The 20,569-nt window shown below is 38.5% G+C and overlaps 1 protein-coding gene across 5 annotated transcripts in view; it reads right to left on the reverse strand.

Annotated features, from left to right (window-relative positions):
- Window positions 1-20,569, reverse strand: part of CREM (cAMP responsive element modulator) — a 38,604-nt gene that overhangs the window by 8,632 nt on the left and 9,403 nt on the right. For 3 of the 5 annotated variants that reach the window (XM_059819144.1, XM_059819142.1, XM_059819143.1), the window contains exons 3-6: window positions 13,591-13,737; window positions 9,640-9,722; window positions 9,352-9,497; window positions 2,737-2,925 (exon numbers count right to left, since the gene is read on the reverse strand). In XM_059819144.1, the coding sequence (XP_059675127.1) occupies window positions 2,737-2,925; window positions 9,352-9,497; window positions 9,640-9,722; window positions 13,591-13,737 (565 nt within the window). The remainder of the gene's footprint in view (window positions 1-2,736; window positions 2,926-9,351; window positions 9,498-9,639; window positions 9,723-13,590; window positions 13,738-20,569) is intronic. The other 2 variants (XM_059819146.1, XM_059819147.1) reach the window with 1 other exon arrangement.

Consider the following 20,569-nt stretch of genomic DNA (forward strand, 5'->3'; position numbering starts at 1 on the left):
AGGAAACTGTCAGGACATCAGAACTGCCTCTTATTTTGCCTATGAATGCAAACTTGTAGCAAATGAAATACCACTCAGTTGGATCAACACCTTTGGCGCTTTTACACTAATCCTTTTTCCCCCATCACAGGCTATCAGAAAATAATCAAGCACAGGGTTTATGTGATGCTATCCATTATCACATGAGATTCATCAAACACTTTAGAAAAAAATAGAAATACATATGCTATCTGAAAGATTCTGAAACAGATCTTTTCTGGTCTAGTACTGATATTTGGGTTTTTTCTTTTACTTCTATGATTATTACAAATAAAATTTATATGCTGTCTAGCCAAAACCATTATAAAAATATACGTAAGTGGAAAGATTACTAAGCAGAATGTTGCTTTCCTATTATATTCTGTGCTATCATGATATTAGGTGAACAGTCAACTACAAAGTGTATGTAAATTACAAATGTTCATAAACTATATTCCTACAGACTTTCTAGAATAGGCAAGATGACCTGTACCAAGGACATATTAGAGACTTGTATATACAACTAATTTCATTGTCTCACTCCATCCTGAATAACTCAGGTTGGTTGACGATATGCAATTATTACCATAAAGAGATCTGTATTATGGTCAACATCCTCAGGTGCTTTCATACTCTTTTTATACACTTTTTTTTTAATTAAAGATATTTTTTAAGATTTTCCAGTATCAATAGCGGGTATAGTAAGTTGAAACCTTTTATCCTCTCATCATCTGAGTTCATGCTCACTTACTATTCCCTTTGTATTTTTCCCTGTATATGTTATGAGGCATTTTTCTTCAGTCAACAGCTATGAGCATCACTAAAGCACTGGACTTTGTTTGGGCCAAAGGAACAGGGAATTCCAGGAAGTCAACTCCTCCGAGCATGAAGAGAGAACAAAAAATTTTAGTTAAAAGTATCTAGAAGCTTCCAGAAACATGACATAGTAGGTATTCAACAACTGTCTCTGAATCCATTTTGAAAGTTTTCATCACAGGCAAGACATGTAATGGGCTATACCATCAAGCAGTCGAGCCCATCACTGAGGCTGAACAGGGAGGTTAGAGGACAGCCCCATCAGAGGACAACCCTGTAACAAAGAGTCTGTAAACAAATGCCAGTCAAATGAAATTCCCAAGGACTTAAATGCTGCCAGATACAATCCCTAAGTTCTGTGCTTCTTCACAGACTGGGGAGGTTTTAGGAAACAACTGAGAAGCTACTCTCTCTGCCCTCCCCCTGAAGCTCCGAAGAATCAAAGCAATACATACAAAACACTGCAGTCAACCTGGAGAGGCAGAGAAGTCCTTAAATTAAAGGGATGTGTACACATGTGTATAGAAAACGTATTAGACTCATCCTCAGAAAACATGCACTACCTGAGCAGGAAATTTGTTTGAGGGAGAGCCAAATTTGGGTCTTAAGGCTTTGCTAAGAATGTATTCTTAATAATATTTAGGGAAGTTATAATAGTGCTCTCTGCATAAAGAGAACTAATATTTTGGTTTAGGGTTTTTGATATTATAGTCTTAAAGCGTCCTTGAAATGCTTCTGAAGAGTCTTGGAAAGACAATGTATTTCAGCAAAGAATTAACCAGAGGCAATGCAAGAATTCAAATTTGGTATGATTATTTAGCATTGCCTCAACAAGTTCAGATATCTACAAGCTATTAGCTTTATTTACATCCTGGGCTTCCTTTACAGCAAAGGGAGAGAAACAGCCACGTAAAGACAGAACTTACTTCAAACACCCATATTAGGGCAAAAAAAGCACCTCAACCTGGCCTTCACCAACTATCTTCAGATACCTGTGTCTACATTTAGTCAATGACTCCCATCCACTCCATGAATACATATTTAAAGTCTTCCTAGCTCTTCTCATGGTTTATTTCAGATAGCTGTTTTGGCTTAAGGGAGCATTCCTATAGCCCTCCCTCCCTACTTCTCTGTACCGAAAAATAATAGAGAAAACGGAAAATAAATTCCCTATATCCTCCATGGCAGCCATTAATTTAGTGGCTCCATACAGAAATCTCTTCCCCATTTTCAAAGATTTCCCTCAGCATAACCCAAATCCCAACCCTACTTTCCCTGGTATCAATAAGAATCCAAGATACCTTTGGTTCTCAATCTCCCTCAGCATTTCCAAAAGGCTGAGAACAGTGAAAGGAAAAAAAATCCTGCATAAACTACAGTAAGGTTCAACAATTCACATGTGTGCATTTTATAGGCCCTACAAAGTGTTCTTCTGTGAGAAAACTAGCTGCAGTAAAGGATCTCCTTTCTATTAACTGTAAGACTCGTACATTGCAAGGAAATTCTGCCCTAAACATATCCAAAGAACTTCAGAACTTGTGTTTTATTAAAATTGATCAACCACTGAAAAATACAAATGAGTTTCATGTATTAAATGAGATGCAGCCTCAGCATTTCAAACTGTAACAGTACCTTTACTGCAATGAAACATATCTCTCAAAGTCTAGACAAAAGAATTCAAAGCAGAAAGTTATACTGTTATCTCCTCCTGGTAGCTTTTTTAATGAAAAAAAGTAGCTGCTTTACTGAGCAGAGAAACTGAGTCTCGTCCTAAGACTGTCTTTCATCTTGTGATGCATAAATATTTTATTTTGTAGTGCAATAACATCAACATAAAATAAAAAGCCTTTTAAGAAAAATTGTTTTATATGAAAAAATAAAATGTAGACTAATAAAATGTACCTTGAACAACAACTTGGCTTCCAGGAACAAAGAACTGTTGTGTGCCGTCAGGTGATTGTCCTGCATATTGCACAATGGTAGCACCTGGCTGAGGAGCTCCCGAATTTGTCATTGTTAATGTCTGTAGTCCATGGACACCATCAGAGGCTGGATTAGAAATCTGGATTGTACCACCTTGAGTTATAGTAACTAAACATAAAAAGAAAAAGGAAAGTTAGTCAATAGGAAGAGACATAACATGTTAAAAAGCACAGCTTCCTTTTTAAAATAAACACTGTCTGATAGGACTCCTGTCCTCTCCTTGCTTAAAGATCAATTGTACAACAAAACTTACTTAATGTTAATACTGATTTCCACAAATATAAAGCCTGTTGTGTAGTACATGTCATTAACTCCCCTAAAATAGTTTTATTACAAGAGAAAAGAAAAAATAGTAGCTTCTAGCCATACAGAATAATTGTTGTTTTGAACACTAATGTAAAAAAAGTTATTTCAAATTAAAAAAAAAAAAAAAAAAGAGCTATGTTTATTGACTCCCACAAAACAAAAACCAGGACATCTAGACCAAGGAAGAGCAAGTCTTCTGACACTCACAATCCTTTCCTTAATGTGAAAGAAAGTCCAGCCCAACAATATTTTTCCAAGCTCTACAAAGCTGTAAAGAGTCCAATACTTACGTAAAAAGAGAAATAGAACAAAGTTGGGTTTTTCCCCCCCATGTAATCAGCAATATGAAAAATACAAATATGCTTTCCCCATTAAAAAAATCATAGTGTTGCTCACCATAATTAAATATTTAGACAAAAATAAAATTCCCTAGAGAAGTTATTAACTGTATATTCCTTTTGAAATTAGCATTGTCTTTGTTAAGAGCAGAAATATCATAGAATGGTTTGGGTTGGAAGGGACCTTAAAGATCATCTAGTTCCAATCCCCTTGCCCTGGGCAGGGACACCTTCCACGAGACCAGGTTGCTCAAAGCCCTGTCCATCCTGGCCTTGAACACTCCCAGGGAGGGGGCATTCACAACTTCTCTGGGCAACCTGTTCCAGTGTCTCACAACCCTCATGGTGAAGAATTTCTTCCAATCTAATCTAAAACTACCCTCTTTCAGTTTAAAACCGTTATCCCTCGTCCTATCACTACACTCCCTGATAGACTCCCTCCCCATCTTTCCTGTAGGCCCCCTTTAAGTACTGGAAGGGCATTATACAGTCTCCCCAGAGCATTCTCTTCTCTTCTCCAGGCTCAACAACCCCAACTCTCTCAGCCTATCCTCACAGGGGAGGTGCTCCAGCCCCCTGATCACTGTTGTGGCCCTCCTCTGGACCTGCTCGACAGGTCCATGTCTGTCTTATGCTGGGGGGCCCAGAGCTGAACACAGTACTCCAGGTGGGGTCTCACAAGAGCCGAGAAGAGGGGGAGAATCACCTCCCTCGACCTGCTGGTCACGCTTCTTTTGATGCAGCCCAGGATGCAACTGGCTTTCTGGGCTGCGAGTGCACACTGCCGGCTCATGTCCGTTTTTTCATCTACAAATACCCCCAAGTCCTTCTCCTCAGGGTTGCTCTCAATCCACTCATCGCCCAGCCTGTATCCATGTTTGGGTTTGACCTGACCAAGATGCAGGACCTTGCACTTGGCCTTGTTGAACTTCATGAGGTTTGCACGGGTCCACCTCTCAAGCCTGTCAAGGTCTCTCTGGATGGCATCCCTTCTCTCTAGAGCGTCAACCACACCACTCAGCTTGGTGTCATCCGCAAACTTTCCGAGGGTGCGCTCAATCCCACTGTCCATGTCCCTGACAAAGATGTTAAATAATACTGGTCCCAGTGCAGACCCCTGAGGGACACCACTCATCACTGGCCTCCACCCAGACATTGAGCCGTTGACCACAACTCTTTGAGTGCGACCATCCAGCCGATTCCTTATGTACCGAGTGATCCACCTGTCAAATCCATGTCTCATGTTAATTAAAATACTCCTGGAACTTTTAGATAAGAACACAATTCCCAACAAGTAACAAACTTCTTTCTCCCCAGAAGATACAATAACTACAATCATTGTCATTGCATTTAAAGTGGTCTGAGATGGTGCAAAAGTCATAAGTACAGATTCAGGATTGCCAAATCCTCTGATTTCACTGTCAGACTCACAATATTTGACGACATTCTTGAAGGTTCAGCTCTGGTTATCTGAATACATGATTCATTAGACACCCATGTGAGTTTTGGAGATAGCTGATTTCAAATGTTCTGTCTTGACAATAGTAGATTATCTTGAAAGTGCAACATCAGATAATAACACTTCAAAGAGCACTGAGATACTAACAGTTGATTAGTAAACTCTTATTAGTAAATTAGACAATAGTAACTATCTGCTAGAAGCTCAGCTAATTTTTTGAGAGTATAGTAGAGTTATCTACCAAAATTGCCAAATCCCAGCAGCTAAATTAGCTTCTTTTGGGGGAAAATCGGGAATTCCTCTCATGCTGAATGAAGCACAGTGCCCTATCTGCAATACTGGAACAGGGTTCAGCACGGACCTCCAGTCCTACCCTCGGAGTGGGGAACATGTAATGGAGAAACTAGCTGGGTGCTGCACACAGGCTCCATAAGGCGTTAGGGGTGTGTGTGAGTGTGTGTGTGCGGAGCAGGGGGGGAGCAGGGGAAAAAAAAAAGAGCAAGACGTTGTTTCTGTCTGGCCTCCAAAGCAGAAAGTGCTCCATTTTGGGGCAGGGCAGAAGAGAGAGAAGCAAGAAAAAGAAATCATTGTCTCCTCTATTCTTCACGAGATCCAGGACAAGAGCAGGTTCCCAGCAGCACGCGAGCTTCCCAGCAGGATTTGTCACCTCTACCTCCCAGAGAAGTTATACACAGCCAAATTCTGCCTCTCACAGAATTAGCACCAAAAATGGTATGTCTACACCATCTCCGTACCATACCACATAAAAAACAGCAGTAAAACTTCATCACAGAATCATACAAAGTTCTTGGCTCCACAGTGAGTCTGGGTAAACAATTACGTCACAGCTATCCTGCAATTTTTCATTCAGATCACAATCCAGTACTTCCTAAACAGGAATGAATTAACTCCAGTAACTGTCTCCCTTACAGGATTGATTCCTGCCATATTACCAGAACAACACACTGCCCCCACCCCATTCACTATCCTGATCTCAAACACTGCACAGACTTTTGTTGTGCTGGACCTCTACTGGAAATTGGGCCTTCTATGAAGAGTATAGGACTTTCCTGGGCAGTACCTGGAGTTGTACATCATGCAGGTGGATGGATGTAAGTGGCATCTTCCCTTCTAGCTAGGACTGAAGACGATACAAATACCATTCTCTGAATATGATCCAGAAAAATCTAATCCCGAAAAATCAGGTCTTTCCCTCCCTTCCAAAACTGGGAAAAGCAACTAAAGTTGGAATTTCCTAAAAGATTTAGTTCTCCAATTGTTAAAAACCTGTCCTAAGACAGCAAGCAACCCAAACAAATGACAAAAGAACTAGTGACTTCCATTTCCCCTGCATCATTTCAGACAGAACATCATGATATGCACGAGTAGGCAAAGGTGGGAGGTGGTGGGAGCAGTTGATTCACACACTCCAACTGTACAAACTCTTGCATGGTTAGACCACCACCACAGGTGAGGCAAACCAATTTTTTTTTTTCAGTATTCAATAACCAACATGACAGAACTACAGCCAACAGGGTAGGTTTGTAGTCAGATCAGGCTACAAGGCTCATACAGAAGACACTGCTTTATGCAAAACTATCCATTCCCCTTACAGAAAGGTAACACATACGTTGATGGAGGTAACTGGGAAAAATATTTTATCTAAGCTGGTCATGCCTGTCTGTCTGCTTCCATAAGCCAAAGCCAAGAAGCTCTGAGGAAAAAGATATTTGGAAACCATGGCAACATACCATTTTGGCTGATAAAAAGTAAGCAAAGAACAGCCATCACTGCTGCTAATAGAAAAAATACATTTGTTTTTCAGAAAAAATTACTTATCAAGTTCTTCCAAAAATAGTCAACCCAGACATCCAGACACCAACATACAGTCAAAATTATCTTTTCAACTAAACTGCCTTTCCTATGCAGGAATAGACAGAACAGTAGAGAAAATAAGGAAGCAGCAAATGTAGTAACATATGATATCTGTTTTAAACCAGGGCACAGTACAGACGGCTGTAGTGACACTGCAAGACCAGTTCTTCATTGCCATGGACGCTGTACAAGCTTAATGCATGAACTGCTGGATGCCTGCACAAGAGAACCCATGCAACCAGTGCTGGCCAAGAAGAGAGGAGTAGTCAGATACAATAATGATAAGCAGAAGTAAAGAGCTATTGACAGGAGACAAAGATAAAATAGATACATTCGTGACCTTGTGCATCATATCCAGACTGAAATCAACAGAGGAGATGCTGCATCCCCACACAGTGTTCCCAGTTTTAGCTAATAGCAAGCAGTGCCTGAGGATCACAGGCAGCCAACAGGATGGCTGCTCAGAAATGCTGCAGATTTGTACCTTATACATGTAAGGACTAGAAGTCAACAGTCAAGCTCTCTTTATTAAATTCCAAATTAAGACCCCCTCTGCTACAAGGAGATAGCCATCCTTGGTACCACTTAGTACCAATTGTTCCTAACCAGGATTAGAGAGAATAAACTGAAGCAAAAGATGTGTGATATTTTAACTTACAAAGTTGAAATTAAAAAAAACTTATCAAATTAATGGACTAATAAATCGGGTAAGAAAACCCATTTCCAGGAAGACAAAGCTCTCATAACAAAGTTTTTGAGCCAGAATCAGGAGAGTCCATGAAAGCTGACATCACCTCCTGAAGCAATGCTTCATTATGGTCGAGAACCTATTTAACAAGTTAAATTACCTTAAACATACAGCACATGTATTAGGCTATGACTATAACTTATTCAAAGAAAAGCAGCATGAAACAGAAGTCTTCTATGCTTGGCTCATGCGAAAACCAGGTTTAAATTAAGATAAATGAGATTTAATAAAATTTTTGTGGACTCTTAATTCAAGCACATTGTTGGTGATGCTCTCTGTTGCTTGATTTTTTCAGAAGTAAATGATTGAACAAGAAAGCAAAAACTGTGAATTTCATTATTCTTTTATATACTTCCCTGTCATTATAATTTATAGCTATGTTCAAATTAAAACATCCTCAATTAAGAATCACGTCCTGCAAGACATTGTAAAAGTACAACTCTGGTTTCCTAGAAGAATCTACAATTAAGAAACCTAAAGTCCTAATTTGTTAGAAATCCTAAAGGTTTGAAGGCTCACTAGAACATAGTACAGACACTATAGCACCTCTTTTTAAGCCTTTCAAGTGCACATATATATGAGGTTTTTTAACTAAACCTAAGCCCAACCAAAAGTATAATTCAAAATAATTTAATTTGGTCAAGAATACCTGCCAGATTCTGTACCAGATAACTGTAATTTAGCATGACCCAGAAGTCCACAGAAAAGAGCACTTCAGATGCTGGACATCCTGAAGCACACGTTCATTTATGTCTATACTCAACAGAAAGGGTAAGAAAAGCAGCTTACGAGCCCAAGCAAAATTACTTTCTATGCTGAAAGGGTAGATAATATTACAGGCAAATTCTGCTTTCTCAGAGTTGATAATTACTTTAGTTGCATAAATTAACTGAAGAATTCTAATGGTGACTAGAATACAACTAGAGAGCCATTAGCCTTTCATATGCCATGCGCTGTTTTAATAGACTTCCTCTGTTATCTTATTTCAGGAAAAAAAAAAACCACACAACACTTCTTTTGAAATTTTCCTGTCATTATATCAAAGGAAAAATACCTGCATTTCAGTGTGTCTACGCATGAAAAGACATGAAAAAAAAAAATTACTGTAGGAGTGAAGCTTTACACAATACATGATTGAAAAAAAAGAGTTATTAGAAAGTTATCTCTTAGATGATATATGATTAAGCCCAAAGAAGCTATGGGGAGCAAGTTTTGCAACATTTTTAACATAAATACAGGAAATAAAAAAACCCAAATCTATAGAACAGAACTGTGAATCTAACTTTTAACCTGCATTTGGATGATGTATCAAATGTTGGAGACCCCAATTTAGGTTAATTCTGCAGTTAAAATGTTCATACTTGGTAATTGGAGAGGAAGACATATGGTTCTTTTAAGAAAGAAAATTCAAAGTTAAGAAATAATTTCATACTCCAACCTTACACTTTAAAAAAGTCTAACTCACTAATTGTAATTTCATGTAATGAATAGCACTAATACATAGCAAATCACAGTAATTTGAAATTGCAATGATTTATAACACTGAACATTCACATAAAAGCGTCAACATTTTTCATTTCACCTGAGCCTCACCTCCACATTTTTAATGCACCGGAGTTCTAGAAGAACTAAGTCTATAATGCCCATGTTAGGAAAAATTAAATACAAAAATTGAAATTATTTAGAAATACAGAAGCTCTTATTCTTCTTCACCAAAATCCAACATCTCTACTTCATTATGGAACTTTAGAAACAAAGTTGTTCCTATATATGTTCTGCAACATCACATAGTATCTTTGCAAACATACTGTATTGCCCTGTGTTAGTATGATACAGGCTGCTTGGCATGGCCATTGCAGAAATTCCAGAAGGCGCTCCTTCATCTTCTGACTTTTCTTCTTCTTCAATCTTTGGTACTGCAGGAGTATCTGATGAGAGTTCATTCAAAATTTTTCTGAAAAAGAATGTAAATAATTTTATATAGCTGAAATTCCACATCCATGAGAAAACTAAGTCACTGGCTTTTATCAGACAGTTTTGCTGTAATATATAAGCTGCCTTTAAAAACCAGCAAAACCAAAATAAAAAGTCCTTACCGGTATGAAGGCCTTCTTGAAAGTATTTCCCTACGTTTTTGAGAATCAATTATCCCTTCTGATTCACCTGCAATCGATGCTACCTGTAATAGCAAAGTTTATGAAATTCATAACTTCATAAAAAAGAAGATAGCAACAGAGTAAAAGATTATTTCTAAAAATTCCTTCCATGTTTGTATACAGAAAGCTTGTGCACTTATTTGTCACTAATCATGTGATCCTGGACTTCTTTTTCCAAAGCAAATCACAAATTATGAGGTTAGCAACACATAGCTACTTAGATGACATCTTCCATTTGAAAAAAGAAAAAGAATATCAAAATAATCCAGGTTACTTTTTTTGTTAATGACACCTAGAAAAAGTACTGAAGACAGAAGATTCCTTTAAATATAAAAATATTACAGAATTTAATTGGTTTTCAAAGAGAAATTAAACATTTAAAATACAGAATACTGCACTAATGCACCTTAAATAACTGCATACAATATGAAAGCCTCTTCACAACCACACCAAAACTATTTAGAAAATAAGTTTATTTAAATATACTCATTTATTACACTTACCAACACATATTCATAAATACAAATACATTGCTTAGCAATACTGTGCTAGTTTTAGAAACCCCTGACAAGTCCACAATGTCTCATTTTCTCAGACCTTTATTAGTAGCATTTTCATAGGTTCTTTTTCCTCTTAAAACTACCCAAGATGACATTAAGGCCTGGAGCTGAATCACACTTTTTACCAGCAACTATCTTATTACACAGAACTGAAAGTGATTATTGAACAAGGAAAACACATTATTTTCTTGATTCATTTAACTACTCAGAACTATTGGTGTATAAGATCTCCAAACTGAAACAGTGCAGTAAAGTTAGTGTGGAAAACTACCCTTTCACACAAAGGCAAACCAGACTGCAATTTCAAACTACATGCTGTGTTAAGCTAACACTGAGCAAACATGAGTTAAGTGACTAGAAGGCTCAAGTGTTCAATCTGGGTGCAGGGGAGGCTTCCCTGCAGCTCAGGGAAGATAAAGAAGAGCTCTAGAACTAATGCAGCTACCAGGCCTGAGTACTGGTGCTAGAAACAAAACCTGCATGACCCCAACAGAAAATGACTACTGGAAGGTTCTGGAAATTTATGTGCCTGGGTCACCCCAACTCAAACCTATACAACTACACCTTGAAAGAAGTACAGGTTATTGCAGAATGAAATTGTGTCTTCACTTGTTTTATTTTATTACATTCCAGTTCTGTGTAAAAATACTTCATGTAGCCTCATTTTGCTGAGTAATATGTAGGAAACGTCATTAAAACTCTATGCATGCCTAACTAAAAAAAAAGACCACATAGAAATAATGAGAGATTCTTCTGCATGCCTACAGCTGTATAGCTCCAAACCAGACTTCAAAGCTGACTGGCAGAGATACAAGAGCTTCCAGAAGTTTGTATTCATCCTTTTCCAGGATGGACCAATGCTGACCAGCAAAGAGATTCTCTGAGAGGCATTTCTCTCCAGTGTCCTACAGTGATATGCTTGTGGATCAACCTTCAAGCCTCTGGCATAAACCTCCAAAGCTAAGACAGTATTACACAGCTGAGAGCTTGGGCATCCTATGTCAAAACAGAACTCTCATTCTGCACGGGAAAACAATTGATCTATTTGTCCCAGGACAAACAGCAGGAAAACAAAACCTTAGTGCCTTTAAACTTCCCCATTCCACTAATGGTTAACAATAGCCACCCCTAGTTTGTGAAGATGGCCGAAGAAGTCAGGAACAGTTGTACTTTAGGAAGAAGGTAAGGAAATCACAAGATGATTTAAGCTTTTTAATGTGGAAGAGGACATTTTCTGCAAGAAATTTTAGAAGTTCTTGACTTTCAACAAGACAAAGAGATAAATTTAATGTTTCATTTTGTTCTAATAGCAAGCAACCACGTTCACAATGCTAACCAGTGGAAGCCATTGTCATTTTTTCCTGGACATCACTCAGACTTCAACTTTACCACACTGCTCTGCGTTCGAACAAATTTAACTTGGAGCTCGTTAGTCTGCCAATACTTGACACATTGCAGGGGGGAGCAAGTAGAAAAGTCAAATAACAATCTGAACTTCAAACCTTCCTACAAGTAAAACAACATTAACAAAACAGTAAGGAACATGATACAGACAAGCATTTTTTTAATCCCCAAAAGTAACAGCATTACAAGAAAAAAATTTTGAACACCTTCCGGTTTAAAGCTGCAGGTGTTTGAGGGAGAGGTCATGCAAGCTTTAACATCAGCCTTCAACATACCTTTTTTTTTTTTTTTAATTAAACTAATATAACTTCCCAAGTTTCCCACTGTCTGGCAGAGATAGGATATCAAGTTAAAGCCAAGTGATCTGGAGAAAATGGCAGGTAGCAGGATAAAGTACTTAAAAGCATCACAGAAGGGCTTAACAACCTCTGTAATGGAGTCTTTTACAGCATCTTCAAGCCCTTCTTGTAGAGTCACCTTATTTGCTATTAGCACGCTCAAAGAAAACCAAAGCAAAACCCTGGAACTAACTAGGCAGTATTAATCTGGATACAGCTTTCCTGTCTCTTCCACTCCCCTAAGAAGACACAGCAGCAGCTGGCAAGAGATTCCAGAGAAACTCCTCCTTCTGAGCTTTGGAGCAAGTCTTCTATTTGTGCACGTATGTCCTGACTTTACTGACTTGAAGAAAAGAAGTGATAGAAACTGGGAATGACTGTAATATGCTTATCTGTTAAAGTGCACTTTAGCAAATTACAGTTAAAAAGAATTCCATTTTAGAAGTCTTTATTTTGAATACTCTGATTTGACTCCAAGTTTGACCAAACCCAAGTCTCTTGCTGTCTACTGTGCCTGTTTCAATAGCGACCTAGAATTTCAAAACCTTACCAGGTCCCATCATCTACACCTACTGCTTACAAATAAAATACTCTGTATCTTGCCAAGGTTTTATTATTTTTCTCTAATCTCTAAGATAAATCATACTTACATATGCCTTTTTATTTATTATACTTGAAAGCTATTAATAAGTCTCAAACATTAAAGGCGGCTCCTTAAGAAGACTGACAATGCATGTCTTTTCCTTAACATGTTGCAATGACTGCAGGTAAAACAGTTCACACATAACAAGTGTATAGCCTCTCTTACCAGAGATATCAATTCTATTTGCAAAAAGCAAATGTCAGTTGACATTTCACAATCGGATTTTAAGAAAACTAGAGCAAAGGCATTCCTAGCTACAAGAAAAACACCAATGGGAGGCCAAGTAATTTTCAAAACACTGCAAGTTCTTTTTCTCTCTAGTCTTTTTCACAATTTTAAAGCTCTGAAGACTCTTAAGCATTTTGCACCGGTCCCTGTTTTCTAACATCAGCAACTTGAAACATGAAGATTTGCCAAATAAATGTTTATTTTGAGGCTGCCCTTATTTTTGGTCTTTACATACCCACACCCACAAAAAGCAATACCAGATGCTCTAACAAGGCTTGCTAAAAACAACAAGAAGTCATTTGACTGTAGTATGTTTACTTCCATTACATCCAGATGCTCTCCAAAAATACAGTATTAGATACTTGCAAATTTATGGGTTCATAGTCTCATTAGAAACAATGTTCATAGAATTTAACAAAACAGAAAAACTGCAAGATACACCAAAGTAAGGCCACGTTATTTCACAAATTTGCTGTTGCATAAGTTCAGGGTTCCAAGACACAATTTCTTAAAAGATAAACAGGAAGCATTAAAGAATTGCTACACAATGCTTGTAGAGCTGCTGCTGGTTGGCAGTTTGCCACCTTCCCCGCTGCGCTGTTTCCCGCACCATACGAGTAAAACTTGCACACTGGTAGGAATGAAGATAAACTGAAGATGGGGTGGGGGGGGAAGAGGCACCAAATATTCAGGAAAATGTAACAATAAAAGAGCTAACCTGAACAGCTTGCATGTGTGGTGACTGAATGACTGAGGGCTGTGTGGCTTGAATGACACCCTGGACATGAACAGTTTGACCAGAAGGCAACTGCACTAGAGTTACAGCTGGAGATCCTCTTCCAGCACTTGATGCAGCTACAGAAACCTGCAAAAATTACAATCGTCATGTTTAAGTAACGTGCCTTAAGTCTTCCGCAAATACTTTTAGAAGTGATACCACAACAAACTGGTTTTGATGCCATATCTAAAATAGCTTAGATGTGTGTTATTATCACACAGAGACTAGTAAAAGTTTGGTGTGTATCTTTCTGAATGGTATGGAAAGCTTAAAACTGTCCCCTAACAAATTGCAAATCTTTCTTTTTTTTTTTTTCTTCTTTTTTTCTCCAGAGGCTTCATGTTTTCTTTTCAATTAGAAACAACCCTAAACTTTCACACACTAAATCTGCTGTCACTAGCATGAAGGTTAGGAAGAACCTCAAGAAACGTAGCAAAGAATATCAATACTCACTGAAGTGGTAATGTTGCTGCAAAAATATAAAGGGCAGAACGTTCTTAGTCAGGAAAAAAAATTTAAAAAAATCCAGAACTGCTCTGTTTTTGCTTCGTTAGGCAAGAACTTAAGATGTCTCAAGAGACAAGAGAACTTTTCAGACAGAAAAAAAACCCTGTTAAATAAAGCAATACATGGATTTGTAAATTGATTTAGTTTAATAAATTCTCTTTATATATATATTTATAGATCAAGAAAAACAGAGTTGGAGTGTATCAGTGCTTCGATACAACAACAAAAATAAAGAACAGCTAAATCTTCTTTAAGCCTAGAACAGCTGAAGAAAGTGTTCTGTTTAGGAATAATCTGATCCCTTTTTCTGATGACATTTTAGAGCACACACAGCCTTCCCCAGCCCTTGGCTCTCCACCATCAGTACTGAGGACAAATGGGTTAAGAAACCGTTAAACACCTATGGGCTAAGAAATAGACTTCACAGTAATAATATAAATATTGAACTATTAACAGAAACAAATACTGAAACAAAGGGAAAACACTATGATTGATCTCAAGTTCTGTGTGATGAAACATCTCTAAACTCAGAAAAGAAAGAGAATGACAAACATGAATCATAAGATAAAAAGAGATACTGTGTTTTTCAAAGTAACCTGCATTGAAAAGCCATATTTCTATATTCTGCTTGTACAAGAATAAACCTAGACTCATATCTAAAATTCTGGTATTATTATTCCCTTCTTAGCCTTGTTTTCAGCCCTAAAAGGTATCTGGTATGAGCAATAAAGATAAAAAGAGATGACAGTGAGAAGAAAAACATGATGAATGCTGAATATAAAAAAAAGTTGAAGAAAGTTTTGTGTTTTTCTGTGTTCACACTAAAGGGTTTTTTTAATTCCAAATATTAAAGAAGCTTTCATTCCTGATCCATAAACCATTGCCTGTCTAGGAAACATTTCTTTCTTGAGGCAAGAGAAAAACTTTAACTACTACCAAGATGCACTACTACCACCAAAAAGACCCCATGTTGGCTCAAATTTTCTTGAAGAAACAATGTTCCTAGTAAACAGAGACAGGACCTTGTCAACATTCACTATGTAAGTGTTCAATTGTTATAGGAAACTGAACTGCTTTTCAGGAAATAGAACAATTGAGGGCATTTCTAACCCTGAAATGGAAACAATCATTCCTTAAATGGCATTAAACAGCAACATGTAAATAGAACGTACAAATCTTTTTCCCAATCTATAAACCAAATATTATTGTAAGAAATTTAGCAGAAATAGATATTTGAGATTGAGATCTAGAAAGTCTCAAAGATCTGAAGAGTATGATCTATTTTGTGTCAAAGCTGACATCATCCTAAACCCAAGCTTCAAGGAAAGAGCATGGAGCAGTCTAAATGTTTACAAAGCATGCTAACTTTTCAAAACATTACAAAGGCAATTTCACCAAACCTTTAGATTTACTGCTATCTTTGAGAGCACTGCAATCTGATACAATACTCTGTGCATCAGAAAGAACTTTCTGAGTACAACACACACAAAAAAGTACAAGGTGAACAGTTTATTAGTTTCTTCCTAGTACACAATGGGTCAGGCATGTATAACTAAGAAGTAATCCAGTACTCAAGATTAAGAAACACTGCATTAATTTAAAAGCTCCTTATTCAGTATAACCACACAAGAAAAAAAGAAAATCACACTCAGCTAATACTCTTTTAGACTAACATTTACAACATCGCAGGAGAAATTGTTTTGTTTCCACTAATTCAGGTAAGAGATTAAATGGGGGGGTAAGGTTGAGGGAAGAGGAGATGGTAATATTTTAAAACTGGATCAAACCAAAAGTGATTTGTTTGTTTGTTTGTATTTATTTTAAACAGCTCAATTTGATTTGATCACTGTTTGCTGAGTTTCCACAAATATCCGAAGGTTACACAGTGTGTAACCTATGAACTTTAAAACGTCTGTGATTCTTTTGTATTAGATTTCTTTTCTATAACTAAACCTGAAAACAATCTTTCCAACTTCATATTCTGCATCTCTTTTATAAATATTAGAAATTACTAGAAAAATTTTGATTCACATTTCCCTTTGCATTGTTTTCAAACTGAATATTCCTGTGTTAACCGGAATACTAGAACCTTTTGATGCTATCATGCATAAATGCTGACTGAAACAGACTTGGCAAAAAAATTACTTTCTGACATCAGCAATGAGCAATGCTACCTTTAACATCATTACTTCAAGGGCTGTCTGGCACAATGACTGAAAACAATCCACAGAAACAACTCAGGAACATAGAGGGTGAGGGGAAGCTTAACACATTAAACACCTGGTTAAACAGTGTAAGGGTTATGTCCCTGGAAATGGCAAAGAGACTTCAGATGTTGTCATAATCCATTTGGGTTGTATCCTCTTAGGTATGCAACAGTCAAGTCTAATAGTTTCAACAAATATAAACTCTGCATTCCGTCATAGCAGTATGGTCCCATGCTTCATATGTTTGGAAATACAAATGCTCCCTCTTCCAAGAGGGAAAAGTAGCCAGCAAAAAAGATCATGAACTACCTTCACACTGAGGCACACATTCTTTCAGAGAAAGAGGTTACTCATCAGTTATCCGACTTCGACATACACTGTCCATCTGAACAGTTATACTGTGGATGTACGCACTCTCGTCACCGAAGGTCAGATAACTTTTCCCTACAGAGTACTACAGAGGTTACCTTCACATTCAACCCCTCATACCTTAAACATTGCTGATATGAAGTACGCAGTTGCACAGCTCAGTCTAATTTCTGTCCCTGCTGTAGAATCTAAACACTACAAGGACTCCAGAAGTAAAGTGAAAAGTATTTCTGGAAAAGGAAAAGACAAAGCAAACCCATCCTGGATTCACCTAATAAAAGAGCAAAGGACTCTCCACACTCAGGCACCGAGTGGCCTCTATGAGGAAAAGCTGAAAACAGGGAAGTTTTGGTCAATTCCAAAGCTAATGCCAAAAAAGAAGCACATAGTTTTAAGGAAGACAAGGTTAGGCTGATTTCAGCCATTTGGTGACAGCATAGCCTTGAGGAAGCACAAAATGGTGACAAGGCTGCAGGTTTATAATGCTTTAACATCAACTTTGCTATATGTCCTGGACTTGATTTGGCAGGCTGGTTTTAGAGTCATATTTACAACAGCCTGGCAAACTTCTACAGGGCTCAATCTGTTGGGAGCAAGATTTAACACAAAGTTTGATGCCAGGAGCCTACAAGGAGAATACCCCTAAAGTGCTAAACCTGAAGAGTCCCAGCTTGCAATAGCTATGCACTCCAGGCTCTGGAAAACTCTCTCTGCTCTCTCTGACAGCAGTTCCCACATTGTAAATCCTGACCCATGTCTAGTTCAGGGCCAGCACCAAGATGGTCAACAGATGTCTCAGACCAAGACAGCAGACAGCTCTACTGATAGACAGAACATGACAAAGTTTACAAAAAGTGATTCAAAGAAGAATCCATCAAGAATGTAAGATTCACGAAAAAAACCACAACCGGAAGTATTTCTGTCAAATCTAAAAAAGGTCTAAGTACATTTCTCTTACAGTTTTATAGTTATATTTAGCGTAGCTGAGCACAGGGTAACACAAAATGCAATATGGCCTCTAGAAACCCTGCAAAAGGAACATCTAATTTCTCTTTCAATACCATACCAATGCAGATGTAACTGTTCCAAGATACAACTTTGACTATTATCAACATTATCAGAATATTTCAATCCAAATTAACTTCCTTTTAAGAACAGCCCTATATGTATTAATATAAGATCTGTGCATGTGAGACAGAACCCAGGTTGAGAAATTTTCCACCTTGCACCTTTGTTCTTCCCTGAAGAAAAAGCGCCAAGCTTCTGTACTGGTGCTCTACACACTTCCAACAGCTTCTAAAGACAACCAACAAAATTTTTACAAATTAATATTGTCTTACCTAATTCTTTTGGTGGCGGGATCACCAAAACAATATCATGTCAATTCATTAACTGGCTGAAAGTGAGGGATGCAAGAAATTCAACTATAAATGCTATCTTATTCTACATTAATTAATTTTATTTTAAAAATAACCCTTTAAAGACAGAAATTGTCAATTTTGCCTCAATGGATGAAAGATGCATCTCATTTTTGCTAGTTTCTAATTTACTAATTTTTGCTTTTGCAGAAAAAGTAATTTTCCTTTCATCACGAAAAAATTGCAGGAGTATATAGCAATATCTATTACACAAGCTAGGAAGAAAAAAAAAAAAGGCACTACTTTTTCTCTACTAATAATGTATAATAGGTCCTCCTTAGCATTGCAGGTTATCCCATCACACCATAGTGCTCCAGCCAGGCATTCTTAAGGTCTCCCCTCCCAACAGGGAAGACATTAAGAATGCTTCAGCGCAAACCAGTGTCTGCCCTCTAGAGATTATCATCTTATTAACTACCTTGTCTGCCTTTTTAAAACTAAATGGTAGGTATTTCTTTAAAAAGCCTGAACTCCAGAGGAAAGTAAAACAAACGCACAAAAATATCCACAAAAACCCCACCTCCTATGCAGTTGTATCCCTCAGCATTTTGCTAGTCGTTCCCTGGCCAAAGTCATAATTAAACAAAAAAAACCGAGCAAATTTAAAAAAACATTTAATTCCATCTGAACATAAAAACACCACCTTTTTTACTGTGAGGGCAGTCAAATACTGGCATAGGTGCCCGAGATGTTGTGGAGACTCCACCCTTGGAGATATTCACAAGCCAGCTGGACATAGTCCTGGGCAACCTGCTCTGGCTGACCCTGCTTATGCAGAGGGGTTGGACTAGATGATCTCAAGACATCCCTGACAACCGCAACCATTCCATGATTCTTTGGTAATACACAGAAAACTACAAATTGAGTATTAAAAGACAGTGTATTAAAATGCTTTACTTCTGACTGAACAAAACCAAGGTTGAACAAATATTTGGCTGAAAAAAACAAACAAAAAACCCACAGACATGTCTGAAAAAGAGCCCTCAGTTTCAGTGACCAGGCATTTTACCTCTTGGTAAGAACCAAGTCATTCTTTTCTCATATTTCTGCACATTCGCAAGAAAATTAGTAGGAGAGATGATTGGATGTTGGTGCAGGGTACATTTCAGTCACTTTAAGGGGTTGTCTTAACCGCACTCCTCCGGATGCCAAACAGGGAGAAGGAGCTATCTGTGGCCTTCTGCAACAGTCAAAGTAACAGACTCTGGACCAGCAGCACAGCCAGGAATTCCTCAGAAACACCTCGAGTTTCCCATCCCATACCAGCAAAAGCCAACGGGAGATGTCCCACATGAGGTCCCTGCCTCACGCAGGGTTTAGGCTCTCAACGTCCGCCTCTAACCCTCACCGTGACAAAGCGTCTCACCTTCAGAGCCTGCCAGGTAGGAACATAAGGTAAGAAAGTCCTCCTCATCTTAAGCCAAAGAAATGTCACGACAAGGCCCTTCAGCAATAAGCTTTCCGTTGGGGCCCGTTTTACCAACAGAAATGCTGTGGCAGTTCAGCCTCAAGGCGCCAAGGGCGTGGGCGTGCACTCCAACTGCCCCAGGCAGGGAGGGTGGCGGCACGGCCTGCAGGCCCCGGGGGCGGCAGTGAGGAGCGCCCAGCCAGGCCCAGCCAGGCCCGCGGCACCGCCAGGCGACTGAGGTGACGGGCTGGCTGCTGGAGGCCTCTCAGCTTCACTATTTCTCACAGAGTGGCACAATTGCATCAACCCCACTTTTCCAGACAGCCCAGCAGAGGAACATCGACTCCAGCCATGAGTGCCGAGCCACTCCGACAGGTCCAGGCTGGCTCTCTAGGCCATCTGACCAGAAAGAGGGACTCCCAGATCTAAACGCCGGACTATTATCCTGAGCCTTGAAACTGAAGTGCATGTGCTTCATTTTAGTGCTAATTGGCCAAGAGCCATCAATTCTTCAGAGTTATTAGTTTTAACTGAAAGACCTAAGGCCCATGCCCAGTGTGGCGGAACCTTCACACACAGTACTCAAGCATTAAATGCAGATAAACATAAAAAGCGTTTTCCCTGAGGACCCAGCAGAAGCCCTCCTACAGCATCAGTGACAGCTTTGTCTCTAGATCAACATTAAAAATTCCAAGTGACAGAGCTCACAGGTATTTTCTTCAGAGACTGCTGCACAAGCCAATAGATTTTACACGTAAATCATCCTATAAACTTGAAATACAAAATTTGAACTGAACTATCAAAGAAAGAACAAATTAGTAGATGAGGGAAAGACTGTCGATGTTGTCTACCTGGATGTCAGTAAAGCCTTCAACACTGTCTCCCATAGTATTCTCCTGGAGAAACTGGCGAATCGTGGCTCAGACAGGTGCACTCTTCGCTGGGTAAAAAACTGGCTGGATGGCCGAGCCCAGAGAGTCGTCGTGAATGGAGTTAAATCCAGTTGGTGG

This window comes from Gavia stellata, chromosome 6, assembly GCF_030936135.1.
Source record: "Gavia stellata isolate bGavSte3 chromosome 6, bGavSte3.hap2, whole genome shotgun sequence".
Taxonomy (NCBI): Eukaryota; Metazoa; Chordata; class Aves; order Gaviiformes; family Gaviidae; genus Gavia; species Gavia stellata.